The sequence below is a fragment of the Centropristis striata genome, chromosome 3, assembly GCF_030273125.1.
Source record: "Centropristis striata isolate RG_2023a ecotype Rhode Island chromosome 3, C.striata_1.0, whole genome shotgun sequence".
NCBI lineage: Eukaryota > Metazoa > Chordata > Actinopteri > Perciformes > Serranidae > Centropristis > Centropristis striata.
Window position 1 is genome coordinate 24,500,133 of NC_081519.1, and position 14,866 is coordinate 24,514,998.

At 40.7% G+C, this 14,866-nt stretch overlaps 1 protein-coding gene across 4 annotated transcripts in view; it reads left to right on the forward strand.

Moving 5' to 3' along the window:
* Window positions 1–14,866, forward strand: part of ephb2b (eph receptor B2b) — a 150,947-nt gene that overhangs the window by 55,431 nt on the left and 80,650 nt on the right. For all 4 annotated transcript variants that reach the window (XM_059328830.1, XM_059328832.1, XM_059328831.1 and 1 more), the window contains exon 3: window positions 8,735–9,419. In XM_059328830.1, coding sequence (XP_059184813.1) covers window positions 8,735–9,419 — 685 coding nt within the window. The remainder of the gene's footprint in view (window positions 1–8,734; window positions 9,420–14,866) is intronic.

Sequence of the window (14,866 nt, forward strand, 5' to 3'; positions counted from 1 at the left end):
CCCCTACTGGAATTTTCGGTGGATTGCAGGCTTAAGGCACTTCCTGGTTGGCCTCCATGCTCAGACACGGAGATTGCCGCCTGGGAAAAACTGACATGGCCATTTACAGAGGGGTCACTTGACCTCCGACCTCAAGATATCTGAATGAAAATGAGTTTTATGGGAGCCCATCAGTCTCCCCTTTACAGACATCCAATTATTAATTTCATGTACTTTGGGGTGAATACAATGGAGTTTTTCTCATGCACCACAAATATGTGATTTTTTGCCTCTTATATTTGAATGCTTCAGCATACTGAGGTCCTTAAACAGTCTTACAAGTGCATAGATTGGATATGACCCTTTTTAAAACGTGTCCTTGCTTTATTAAATTACCTGTTGTGACCTCTAGGATAATCACAGCCTCATGAAACTTAACAACCAACTAGAGACCATTCAGAGGATATACGACTTTCATAAACATATTGACAAACAGGGGTTTCTCAGAACAGAAGTTCTCCCAATCCAATTGCTTACAAAGGCAATTCTTCCAAAAAATCTCAGATATTTTTATGTTGGGTTCCTCAAGGTCTTGGTGTCATATTGTGGTATTTTGAAGCCATTTTTGACAGTTGTTATCCATTCTTGATGGTCAAAGAAGGTTAAACTTAATACCAAAACTCAACCCAGAAATTGCTGCAAAAACGTATTAGACATAACTGAGCCTGGGCCATCATATACACCTAATCCTCTCTGGATACTGTATATCCTAATGTAACCTACTTCTGATAAGAAAGAGGTTATAATAGAGTATAATATGCTTTAAAATAACCTCTTTTATAACAGTTGAGCCCAGTGAATTCATGCACTCCATATTTAGGGATGATTCTTCTTTTAGTCTTCCATTACAGTCATTCAAACAGCTTTGAATGACTGTAACAACCATCAACAACTCTTCCACTTTTGCTTGCCAAACAGATCTATTTATCAAACATTTGACTGGTTGTTGAAGACCAGTGTCCATGAAGAGTGTAGTTGTGGTCATCTTTTTGCAGCCAACAAACTTGTTGACCGTCTGCACGTTGGCTAAGTTTCCCCGGTTGCGCAGATGTACAGGAAATTGAGAATTCTGACAACTTGATTGTGTTGCTTGCAGTTGGAGTGCACAGTAAGAGGATATAGTCCCAACAGAGAAGTATAACGGATGACTTATCAGAAGCCCCGTACATATCTGTTTGCGGACTCTTGGCTGCGGATTCCTGCAGGACTGTCCTTGAAAGTGGATATCCTTCGACATGAGGCCGATCTCAAGGTTTCCTTTACTGTTGTACATGGACATTTACTTTGAGTTTGTTTTTGTTTAGGATTAACGGTTGGCAGTTGTTGATTTTATCTCTTGAGTCAATGTGTCTGTTCCTAATCACCTTAAGGCTATAACGGTAATTAAGCTCTATACACAAATGATGACTCGTGTTCTTGAGCACTGGACCCTTCTGTGCTACTTTACTTTCATTTGGATTAAAATGTCGGTAAGATGGAAATGTAAAAGAGGAAAGTGCACCGTAGCTCCTGCATAATGTGTGCTTACAGAGGAGTTTGGGTAATTAGTTGCTACAAAGAGGTCCAAGGAGGACTTATTCTGTATTTGTCTGGTGAGTGAGGCAAAAGGCTGTCTTTAGTGAATGGTCTCAGATGTGGAGGTAACTCCAGTCTATAATTCAGGCTTGACAGTTCGTTCCGCTTGGCTTTACAGATAAAGCAGAGGCCTACTGTCATGGAGACGTATGGATTGCAGGTCAGCTGAACTTTTCTCTCCCTCTCCTGGAGTGGCAGAGGAGATATTGATTCTCAACCTCATTCTCACTGAGCGTCACTGAACTGTAGCACCTCATATAACTCTGGAGGAAGAGAGGAGCAGCTGACATATAGTAGTCTCTGCTAGCCCTGCCTTACTCTAACCACCACAATCTATATTCACTTTAGACAGGTTTTCTGTGCAGGGCATTTTTCTCTCAGTGTTGCTGCTCTAGCATAACAGAAATTACAAGCACGCCAGCTTGTGGACCCAAGGCTGCTGTGTGAAACTAGTTTCATTGACAAAGAAGAGATGGCCTCAAAACAGTTGGAAATCAAATTAATTGGCAAGACAATAAAAGTGGAGGAATTTGTTTTGGGAACAGTACACCATGTGTTTTGATTATACAATCAAATAAAAATATGTTGGAGAACAAACTTTCTACATCACAAACTTTTGTCTTTTGTGCTTTTGAGCTGAGTCTCGTGGGCGGAACCTGCCCTCAGAGACATAAGACCAGTCTTTATAGGTACCACTATACTATATGTCTTCTCCATGGACTTCAAACTTTGTCTCCAGTTTACCAACACTGTAAAAAGGAAATATTTTTAATTTACGGTAAAACACCGGCAGCTGTGATTGCCAGAAAAAACTGTAATTTAGACTGAGTAGTCCCTTTATTTTTTGGGGTAATTGTGTCCATGTAACATTATGGTTACACGGTACTTCTCATTCAATTTGACATGAACAAACAGTGTTTTCTACAGTTTAAAAGTTGTGTACTATTCCTTGATTTATGGTAATTATAAGCATATACTATGGTGATATTCAATTTTTAATTTGACGCCCTATTTCTGTTGCAATTTGACACTTTTTTACTGTTATTCTACAAACATTTTTTACAGTGAATAGTGGATGTTGCCCAGCTGTCTCTCTGATCAAGACTGACCATTAGAGATGCGTCTTTTAAATTAACATTACAAAAATAAGACATTCCTTGGTTACCTTGTGAATCCTCCATAAGAGCTACGAGGTAGGAAAACAATAACAAATATTAGCATTAGCACTTGAGCAAACAAGCACTTTTACTGTAATTAAGACAACAAATATAGCCACTAATATTATATGACAGAAGAAAATAAACTTTTGACAAACCTTGTTCCTGTCAGCCAGGCTCTACAGTATAGAAGCCTTTTTGATACTTTATATCAACTTTATATGAATTACGACGCACTCGTTATTATTTAATGTTTGTTTTTCATTTAACCATTTCACCTGTTACTTCCTGTCACTACCTTTCAAAATGAATGCACCCGTTTCACACTGGCCGGCACTGTTTCAAAATAAAAGCATCACAACATTGTAAAACACCTAGAAAATGTACAAACATGAAAAACAAGCTATATAATATAAAAACACCAATAGGAACCTTGCTAAAGGTAAATAAATAAATGGAAAAGTGATATAGTGATTGGTGTATTTACTACTTTTTACGGCTATATTTGATTTACTCCACATTAACAGTCTTATCATAACATGTATTCTATTCTGTATATCTTCTCAGTAGGAGCTCAAAACCAGATAATTTACTGTATTTTATAAAGAGATTAAATTAGTATTGAGCAGAATTTAGTTCAGAGTTTTGGTCCGGCCCCTGCAACCTTCGTGGTATTGGTCATGTGGCCCCTTGCCAAAATTAATTGCCCAACCTTGCTCTAACATCTGGGCCATGGACTGCCCTTTTTAAGTGTTTTTCAGTGTAGGTCCTGGCCATGAGATTCAGCTCAACAGCAAAAAAAACAACTAAACCTTTGGATTAAAAAATAGATTTGCAAACAGAAGTTTTGAATCCACAGTAATACATTTTTAATTGAAGTTTGGAAAGTTTTGCTCTCAAACCCATTCTGTGTGATTGCATGCTAAAGACACAAAAGTAACCCATAGTCCAAGGGCAGATGCAAATGATATCTAATATGCTTTATCAAAACAGCAGGTGTGCGCTCTCATCAGACAGTTTCTGGTACAGCATTCTGTTCTTAAATGCAAATTCTGTTACATACGGGAATAAGCACATAGCCAAATGTAACAACTGACTTTTAGATATCATATCTCATGCGTGATTTGCTAATACAACAGAATTACTAAGGGTCTGATGACAGTTGATTAAAAATGGCTTTTATAGTTTGGCTTCAGATCTCACATACAGCTGAGTGTTAATTTTAGTGTCCTTGGAGTACTGAAGAGGTAACACCCAGCAAGTTAAACCAAACAGTGAAAATGATGTGCCAACGCAGTTAGACAAAGGATTATTAGACCCCGATGAGAGCAATTAAAAAAATGTTTTTTTCTGTTGGACCCAGACGCCTGTTTTGTTCCACACCATTTGTTTTTTTTTTCTCAGAGGAGGAAGCACATTTATTGTACCATGACATGAAAAAAACATTGCTTGTTATTTACCTTTAAGTCTTACAATCTAACGTCTAATAACTTTGAAAAACACCCCAAAATTTCACAAATGCAAATGAGCTTTTGATAATATTTGGTATGCCTTTGGTTATAAAGAAAAGGCCTTTGATCATTCAGGCCTTAAACATCTATTTATTTAATGTTATAGTAAGGCACTATTCAGTGCTCTCAGCCCTGTGGCTGTTGATTTCCACTCTCAGAACAAGAAAAACAACATTCTGCCAAATGTAACAGGATCTCTGGGGTTTTTGTTTCTGTCATCATCTGAGGGCAGCTCATCCCCTCGAACTAATCCGTCCTGACATCCACCACCAGGGTTACCTCCACCTTCAATACTTAAAACACATGACCATCCTTTAACAGCACTCTGGGTAAAGAGCCAGGGGAAAGAGCTGTGAAAATGAAGACGTTTCTTCTAATTTCACACTCTGCGCTTGATCGTTAGGCTCTTATTATGCCCCATTTGCTTCCCTCCACTGGCTGTGATGAAAGCGGGGCAAAGAGGCCATGACAGGACAAAAAGGGGCCCTCCATCAAAACACATTTTGTTTGGGGTCTTTTTTAGCCTGGATCAACCCTTCCCCCCACATCACTGCCAACACTTTCCCCTGCAGTTTCTCCTGTCTGCATCCCTCATTAGCAACAACCCCCACCTGTCTCCACATTCATTTTTATTAAACTGCAATTGTCCGACGCTCTGTGCTCAGGAGAAGCAGACTGCCTGCTCTCGTTTAATTGGCCCACAGCCCCTCCTCTGCTCCTCAACAAGTGGGAAGGTCAATGGCTGCTCATGACCTGGGATGATGATGTCTGCCAGTGCGGGCCAAAAGACAGATTTGTCCTTAAACCACACCGCCAAGAACCTGTAGCTGAACAATCATGCAGACATTTATCTGTGTGGTTTAAAAGCTAATAGACAGCAAATCTGACTGCACTGCACTCTAGTTAAACATATAACCAGACTAAAACCACTATTTTTAATTAACACATATAACATAGAAGAACAAATGACATATACAGTACACACATACACTGTAAAAAAATCTGTTTAATTTAAGCTAAAATACCGGCAGCTGTGGTTGCCAGAGCTTCACCGTAAAAAATGACAGTGAGTCGATTTTCTACTGTAAATTTAAATGTAAATATCAGCAAAACTTAAATTCAGACTGAAAAGTCCCTTTATTTTTAGGGTAATTTTGTCCTTGTGAAAATATGGTATTTCTCCATTAATTTTACATGAACATTTCAGTAAAAATGTAAATTAAACATTTAATTTACAGTAAAACTATGTGTTTCAAAAGTTTTGTACTGTTCCTTGATTTCCGGTAATAAAAAGCATCTACTAGGATGATATGCAATTTTTAACTTTACGCCCTATTTCTCATGCAGTTTGACAGTGTTTTACTGTAATTTCTACAAACATTTTTTACAGTTTACATATCTGGGGATCTTGTTCCAAAGTCCCCCTGAAATGTCATAATTATCTAATTCCCCATAGAAATCAATAACATATGCACATATACAACACATACACACACCAACATCCATATCCACCCACTCAGGTAATGTAATATGCTATAATAGACATACTCATGCTTACATAGACTAGGGTATAGGGTGGTGTCACAGTTTCAATTTTAAATGGAAAATGTATCAAAATGAGCTTTCAGGTTTGATTGTCCAAATCAAAATCAGGACTGGTGGTAAAGTTGACGATATGGCTTTGGTGTGGCACATTCCAGAAAAGATGTATTGCAGTTAATTCACACTTCAAAGAAGTATTATAATATGTAAATGACAGTTGTCAGGGCAAAAAAGAGATCTATTTATCTTTACAAATCAAGAGTCAACAGTCTAACAATGGCATATTCTTCAGTGCTGAGAACACTAAATAGTTTACTGCAAACTTCAGTTTTGCTCATAAAGAAGAAAGTCCTAGTTTTGATAATTAAGATATAGATAAAAGAAAAGTTTTTTTTATTTTGCTGCATTCTGTTTACCTTCATTATTACCATTATTTTTGGCTGCACATCAGTCTGTTCTGTTTTCGTTGGCTCTAGTTTTGGTTTTGGGTTTAAGTTTGGGTCAAGCCAAGCATCACACTCACAGTGATTAATTAGGACATGAGAATTAAGAACCAAAGCTGTTCTAATTAGTCAGAAAGTGTTTGATGGAACGCCCGTTTGTTGCAATAGGGGTGACTTTCTTCTCCCGACCCGTCAAAATCTGTCAAAATCCTCACTAAGTGGGCACTAATTTGAGAAATTATATCAGCTGTGAAGTGAAGAGTGAAGAGGGGAGGTAGAGTTGTAGAAGCAGCAGAGGCTGCAGCTGATGCAAAGTGGCTCTCAGGGGTTGAGAACAGGCTTTTTTCCTTGGCCGAGATGCCGAGGTCAAGGTTGCGACCTGCTCTGTGGTTAGAGCGCATGGTGTTTAAAGCTGGTTTGATCCATGGCCAAGGGGCAGGAGGAACCACAGAGGCTGCATCTGGAGTCTGTACACTCAGAGCAAGGACTCAAATTGGTGTGCAATATGTGCACTTTGATGTTGAATCGCAAACTCCTAAAATCTGGAGTAAAATTTGCCCCTTGATTGTTCTTTATATGATTACCTGTGTAATATGATTATGGGAGTTTAGTGTGACTTTGATTGTGGAAAATTCATGTCATGTTTCCCCAGTGCTTCACTGTAGTGAAAGGAGCTTTCACTAGAATGCCAAGAACCTATTACAGTATGTGCTATGAATGTGTCCTATTAAGACACAATAAAAAAAAAAGTAGGACACACTATCACATAAACCAGAAACCTCTCTGCTCTGTTCAAGTGACTAAATGTCACGTCTCCAGTTTCTCTTAAAGCATTACAAGATGTGAACGCTTTCCTCAATGAAAGGACGGGAAAGGAGAGTGTAAACATCAAAGCCCCGTGCCTCTGCAGAGCAGGGATTATATTTTTTTAACATCCCCAAAATGCAATACTCAAGTTTAAAAACTACATGTTACTTACTTACAGCGACACAGTTTAGTAGATCGAAGAAATGCAAACTGACTGTTGCTTTAAGCCAAGCAGGGTCTTATGTGACAACTTGATAATGTCAACCTCTCTTTGTTTCTTTTACTTGTCAGAGTTAGTCATGGTAAGTGCCAGCTAACAGATGACACACAGTTTATATACCCAGCCCTAAAGTTGGACCTAATTCTGTAATCACAGAGCAGCTGTTCATTTTTAGATTAAAAAAATGAGTAATTTAAAACATCAAAAACACATTTTGTTTTTTTGTTTCTCACTAAAATAAACAGGGTTCCCACACATACTGGACATTTAACGACTCAGTTTTCCACTCATGGAAACACCTGAAAACTGATTAAAATTACCCTGGAAATAATCTTTGTTTCCCTTGAAATTTGTAATTGTACTTTAACCCCTTAACTCACCTACCTACAACTAGGTATGAATTTCTTTTAAAACTTGACTGTTGGTAAAATTGGCTGCACATTATGACACTTCAAGGCAAGTTTACTCCCATGTCAGTCGATCCAACTTTTCCCACCAGATGGTCTGCAGAACCAGCAAAACATATTTGGCATCAGACTTTTTTACGGAGCTGCGATATACTCCCAGAAACCCAGTGGAAATGAACTGTCTTGCTTACTGAAATGTGGTTAATTGGGTTAAGTCTGGGCATAGGGGTAACTTGGATAGATGTTTAAAAAAGTAGACCAGACGGACTTATAGTACAGTTAGTCAGTGATGGCTGTAGCTGTCAGCTATAGTGACGGTGAGACACATCATCATCAATCCTGCATCATTAACAATGGAAGAATAGAACTGGAGTTAAATGTCTCATAAAAGGCCTGCCAATAATATGATGACTGTTTGTGAGCAAGTCCTGTCCTGTGTTGTCAAGAAAAACACCTGGAAAATGATTTCACAAAAGGAGAAGAAACTATGATAAACCAGCCCTCAAAACAAGTTAGTTTACTTGACTGAACTTGCTGCAGCAAGGGTCAGAGTTAGTAACCTGTGAGTAGCCTTGTTAATATACCAGTCTTACCTCAAGAAATGGGAGGACATTCTGCAGAAGGCTGGTTCTCATTTGTTCCTTTAGTCTCTTCTAATGCATCCATGCAAAGCAATGAACCCTGTTTATAGGAGATATTTTGTTTCTTTGCACCATGTAATCAATTTAATCAAAACATTGCTTAAGCTGATTACTCCCAGTAATCAAAGTATTATAAAGTATGCATGAAAACATTCTTGTTACTGCTGCAAAATAGGTATCAGCGGGGGCTTTATGACAGTTTATATTAATAGGAAACACACAGACCATTAACTGCTCTACAGCTGAATTGCACTTAATTGAATGAATCAAGTCAACTATGTGCCTCAGTTACCAATTTTGTTTTCATAAAATTCTGTATTTAAGTCAGACTTCTTTTCAGAGTAGAGAAATGTAAAAATGTTAACTGTTTCTGTTCTGTTCTTGGCCAACAGTGGGAGGAGGTGAGCGGTTATGATGAAAACATGAACACCATCCGGACGTACCAGGTGTGCAATGTTTTCGACAACAATCAGAACAACTGGGTACGGACAAAGTACATCCGGCGCCGCGGCGCTCAGCGGATCCACGTGGAGATGAAGTTCTCAGTGAGGGACTGCAGTAGCATTCCCAACGTGCCGGGCTCCTGTAAAGAGACTTTCAACCTCTATTACTACGAGTCTGATGCCGACACGGCCACCAGAACCTCGCCGGCTTGGATGGAGAACCCGTGGATCAAAGTGGACACCATCGCAGCAGACGAAAGCTTCTCCCAGGTGGACCTCGGGGGCAGAGTGATGAAGATCAACACCGAGGTTCGGAGCTTCGGCCCCGTGTCACGAAACGGCTTCTACCTGGCCTTCCAGGACTACGGCGGCTGCATGTCGCTCATCGCCGTTCGTGTCTTCTACCGGAAGTGTCCACGTATCATCACGAACGGGGCGCTGTTCCAGGAGACGCTCTCCGGAGCAGAGAGCACCTCGCTGGTGGCCGCAAGAGGCGTTTGCATCCCCAACGCAGAGGAGGTGGATGTGCCCATTAAGTTGTACTGCAACGGAGATGGAGAATGGATGGTACCCATCGGACGCTGCATGTGCAAGGCCGGGAACGAGGCTGTGGAGAACGGGACTGTTTGTCGAGGTATGTTTTCTTTCATAATGTCTGCATTAAATCGTCTAAGCCTCATGAATCAGTCCTCTCCGCCACCATAACAGAGTAATCCAAACAGGATACACTCTTTATTCTCACTTTAAGCTCTTTTAGCGATCTATTCAATCCCTTTCAGTTGGTTTAAGCTAGTGATGTACGGTCATGTCGAAAAGAAAAAACGGCATGGAAAGCGTATATTCTGTGCACAGATTATGTAACCGAGGCAATCATATTTCCATAAAAATGATAAGCGCCCGTTTCTGTTTATTTTACAACATACACTACTGAATATGGAAATTTGCATCATAATTCTGTCAAGGGTTTGATCTGAAAATATACTGCTGTCTTTTGAAGTTGTGACTGCAGTGCAGGTTTAGCTCAGCTCCTCTGAGCTGCCATAAAGGGACGGGAGATGCTCATCACTGGTCGCAAATCACAACGACTTGTCAGGGAACACGTTTATTTATTTAGTTTATTGCTCTCCTTCATGTGGGACTGTAGCACACCTGCAATTAAACTATTACATAAATATTATAATATTGTATCTATGAAAGGAAGGGAATTAAAATGTACTTTCAAGAAAGTCAGTTAGCAGGGCATGTTTAGGGTCTTTCTCCCACATTTTACCTGAATAAAAATATTCTAAACATGTGTCAGCATACAGAGAAACACCTCTGTGCATATATAAGATAACTCATGCTTGGCAGAAATTCAAGGGAAATAAGCACCACAATTTTGAATCTGTAATATTTCTGTGCTGATCTTTTGTTGGTCGAATGCCTCCTTCCATTCATGAGGACAAAGAGGATATTTTTCAAAATTGCCTGCATTTTCCTATCAATTGGAATCCCTCACAGGCGAATCGATTTGTCTTTTCAAAGCATCAATGTACCCAGCGTTTACCTGTGCAATGCCCTATCCGCAGTCTGGCAGGTGGTATTTGGTCAACGTGCTTAGGGATCTTGATCACTGGAAACAGCACGACAGCGTGCAGCCTGCAGACTGGAGCCGTGCTGCTCCCAGCCCAGCACAACAAACCACCCACCTGCGTTTTTAGATCGCTGTGTTGCTGCCTCTCTTATGTGCGCCTGTAATTACAACACATCCCCCCAGTGTCTGTGTGCTGGGAGGGGAAACGTGATGGGTGCTGCCTCCCAAACACTGCCAGGCCCCGTTCAATGACTACTAATGAGAAGAGGAACCGGCTCCTCTTGAAGGGATACAAGGCCAATAAGAGGCATGTGAAGACAGCCACTCTGCTGTGGAAAGCTACTTTGAATCCCCACATTATTACACAAATCTGCTTGTTTTTTTGACCTACATGTAATTCACTACATGTGGTGGATTGGAACATCTCAGGGGCGTCCTCAGTCATGGTGGGTTTTTTGTGTGCTAAACGGGATTATACAATTAAATGCTGTCAGCTCGACGGGGAAAGCATGTTGATGCATTTATATGCTTGCACAGCTTGGCATGGGACTTTTTGACTGAAAGAAATGAGCATTTAATCTGGATTGCTGACCCGTCTACTGTTTATTCCTCCTTCTGTACACTGCTACTCTGGCTTTGTTACCCAAGAGAAGCTTCACCGGCTGCTCTCTCCTTCACCACCTCCACTGCAGCACTGACAATTATAGATGCGCACACTGCAGGGCTCATAGACAAACTTTGACTCTGTCACCTCCCTGATCACATGACGCACCGACTGAATATTAAAGCTTTATGAAAAGAAAGCATTATCTAAGAGTGCAGCTGTGGAATGCAGCAAAACGCGACGATGGATTTTATGGCTCCATACAATAGTTATGAGCCTCAGTGCAAACAACGTGTATTTTACCAAGACAGAAAATAAAACCATTACGCTTAAAATGGATATTATTGTATGGTTGCCCCATTGTTCAGGAGCCCTTTGTGATGGAAGGCTGCCACCAGTTGGTCTGCTCTCGAGTCTTCTTCTTAAACACTGAAAGGCGATATGGGTGCTCCAAGCTGTGGTCAGTCACCGCCTTTCAACTGCCAGAAGTTGGATAATGAATTGATCTATGAAAGATGCGCCTCTGCCTGCCGATATTATGGGGTAATGAATTGATTTGTGAGAGGTGCCCTCGGAGGGTTTGTAAGATATCCTCTTTCATAGCTGGATTATGGAGCTAGAGAGACAGCAGAAAGAAGCCAGGATGAAAAGGACTATTTGTACTGTAATATTAAGGACGCAACCAATGCTTTGTTCCAACATCTCCGCAACTAAACGTGTAATTACGCATGTAACAATTAAATCCTTGGCAGGGATCCCGGCGAATAATTACGCTGTCATGGAATCTGTCATAATATTGACAGTAGAAGGGGGCGCTTACATCAAATTGCCAAGGCCTTTTTTCTCTGTGATTGTCTTACAAGTGAGATTAAGTTTCCCCACTAAGAAGTGTTGGGAGTGGAGGAACCACACCAGGGACGGCCTTGAAAAAAGAGACCCTTCTTCCTCTTAGAGCCTTAAGGAGATGGTGCACCACAGAGACACATCAGGTCCCGCTTGCCCTTACTGTTCACTCCAGAATGAAAAGCATTCTCTTCAGTAGGGCACAATGAGAGCCATGTTCATGGGTGGAATTGCAAACTCCCTTTAACAATACCCATGTGTGTTTTTCACTGTAATCTGATCATCTAACCCCATGCTATTGTGAGTTCAAGGGTCTCGACTGTGGGAGCGTGGCTCGCGTTAAAGAGCAGCGAAGATTCAGATGGAGACAATCTGTCAGAGCGACACGAACAGCTTGATTCATCTTCTTGTTGTGTTTTCGTTAATGTCTGTATTTGGCGAGAAGAGGAGAAGCAGCGTAAAACGAGCAGCGCAGTTTGTGTGGCCCTGTGGCCCAGATTTGTAGGAAGAATATTCAACACATAACATCACACAGCATGACAGCGACTGTTACATAGTCGGCACGCTCTTCCACTTATGCACTGTGAAAATAATGATGTGAGAAATGATCCTGACTGCGACGCCAATCTGAGAAAGAGGAATTCTTAGGTATACAAAAGTGAGACATAAACATACGTTCTGCATTTTGCATACAATATTTTATTGTTGATATTCCAATTTTTAGAACCAACTCCAGTTTATAATGTTGGATCTTGAAGTCTTCATTTCACCTGCATTTGTTTTGCAGAGATGCACTTGCAAACATTCCTCCAGGCTGGGAGATATGGACCAAAAGTCATATCCCGATATATTAAGGCTGAATATACATTTACGATATATATCCCGATATTTTTATTGCAAAGTGAGAGCATATGTTCAGTCAAAGTCAAAGCCAAATATGACATGTCACAAGTAGTTTTATTGAAACAGTTCATTTAAGTGAACATAAATACTCTATAACAACAGGAGTACTTTAAAAAAAAAAAAAAAAATCAAAGCTCCATAAAGTGCACATTTAAATAAGAAAATATCTTAAATAAAGCAAATTTGAACTATATTGATATATGCAATATGGTCTAATTCCATATCACATTTAAAAATATATCGATATATCTTTTATATCGATATATCTTTTATATCGATATGTCGCCCAGCCCTACTCCACACTCACAGGCTGGTCTATACTCTGTATATTGGACATAGCAAATTCTCCTGAACCCACATGACAGTCCCCACAGCGAGTCACATGAATGAAAGTTATTTTTGGGTCACAGTGTGGGGAATTTGGAACAACACCAGCGCCTCTTTTGATGTCAGTATCTCGGTGAGGTCTGCGTCAGTGGTGGGCAGTAGCTGCTCCCGCAGTTGCACCCAGAGCAATTAGATTAAGGAGGAAAAGCTTCAGTAATTCTTCAGCCAAATGTGGTTGTACTGTAGATAAAGAGAGTTAGGGGGATCGAGTGCAAAAGGTAGGTGCCGGGCAGACATGATTGGATAGACATGATTGCATGGAAACGAGAAGGGGGAGGAGGCGCAGGCAGGAAATGAGTCCCCCTAACCCACTGTCAGAATCCCAATTATTGCAGTCTCTTTCGTCTGGAGAGGGTTTAAGGGTGGAAATCAGCGTAGCACAGACAAATCCACGCCGCTGCCTTTATTTCCCTGGGTGCCTCTGTCTTTGATGGCAGCTCTAATTGACTAACAGCACACGTGGGGGGGAAAGCCACGCTGATGACTGGATGACTGTCCTCTGCGCTGGAACAAGACACAAAGCAAAACAAAACAAACACACCCCCTCAAGGCTTTTGCTGCATTGTGCATTGTGCAAACAAAGATGAAGGAAGGTTTGCATTGGGCTGCAGCAACAGAGGGAGAGAAAGAGAGAGAGAGAGAGAGAATGAGTGGGAGAAAATAGGAAAAGGAGAGAGGGAGACCAAAATGTCAACAGTCTGCCTACACAGTAGGCATTCACACAATATTATGTTAAAGTAAAAGCCAAACTTATTCTCTCAGATTGATGGCCACAGCGGCTGCTGTTAGAGCCGTTTAGTTAAGCATAAGGAATACAAATTAGCATCTGAGCAGATGTTCATCGCAACATCTTTCCGTTAAATGGCATCATGGACAACATGACTTAATTTCTGCACCAAGGCAATATCACTTAATTTTATTTCATTACTGATCTTTTCATTTAGACCCAAGTAGGGGTCTGTGCTATGAAGTAGCCTCTTTGGTCTGTGTAGGATGTTGTAACAGCAGGAGGGGGAACAGGCGAGCTCTAAGACATGTCATTCTGCTCGTAGAGGCCCCGGGGAACATTCACAAGCCTTTATTCCCTCTTCCCCACTGTGATAGGATTTCAGTATGGCCAGGTGCTTTTTCTCTGTCCACCAGCCTTCTTTCTCTCTGTCTGCTCTGCAGCAGGAGAGAAAATAAAAAAAGTTCGGGGGAGAAACCCTAATGAGAGGAAAGGAAAAGTCTAATGAGAGAGAAACTACACATACATCCCTTCTAACATACATCACATTACAGTGCATGGACATATTAGCATTGCCATACAGTATGCAATCATTTGCACGCTCAAGAACCGTGTATATACCCACACACATACACTTTATCATCCTCGTTTTCACAGCACATCCATCATATGCGGATGTGATAACGTGACCTGCGATCCCCGCGAATCTCCCTGAACTCAAAGATCAGGGCCTGTTAATCCTGTAAACGTTTTCCACATGTTCTTGCACATGTCGGCCTCTGCTCCATATGCCCTCTCTGTCACACTCCTCATTATCCCACGCCATCTTTTGAATCTCAAATTCAGACAGTATGACCTCTTCTAATCCCAGTACCTCTTTATTCTACATTATTGGTCATCTCGTCTACTGTGGAGGCTTCCTGTACACTGCAAAAAAAGAAAAGTTGGGTGAACTCAAAATTTCAAGGCAACAAACTTCGATAAAATTTTAAGTTGGACAATTATTTAAGTTTTGTTTTTGAGTTTGCTCAACTCTGAATTCAG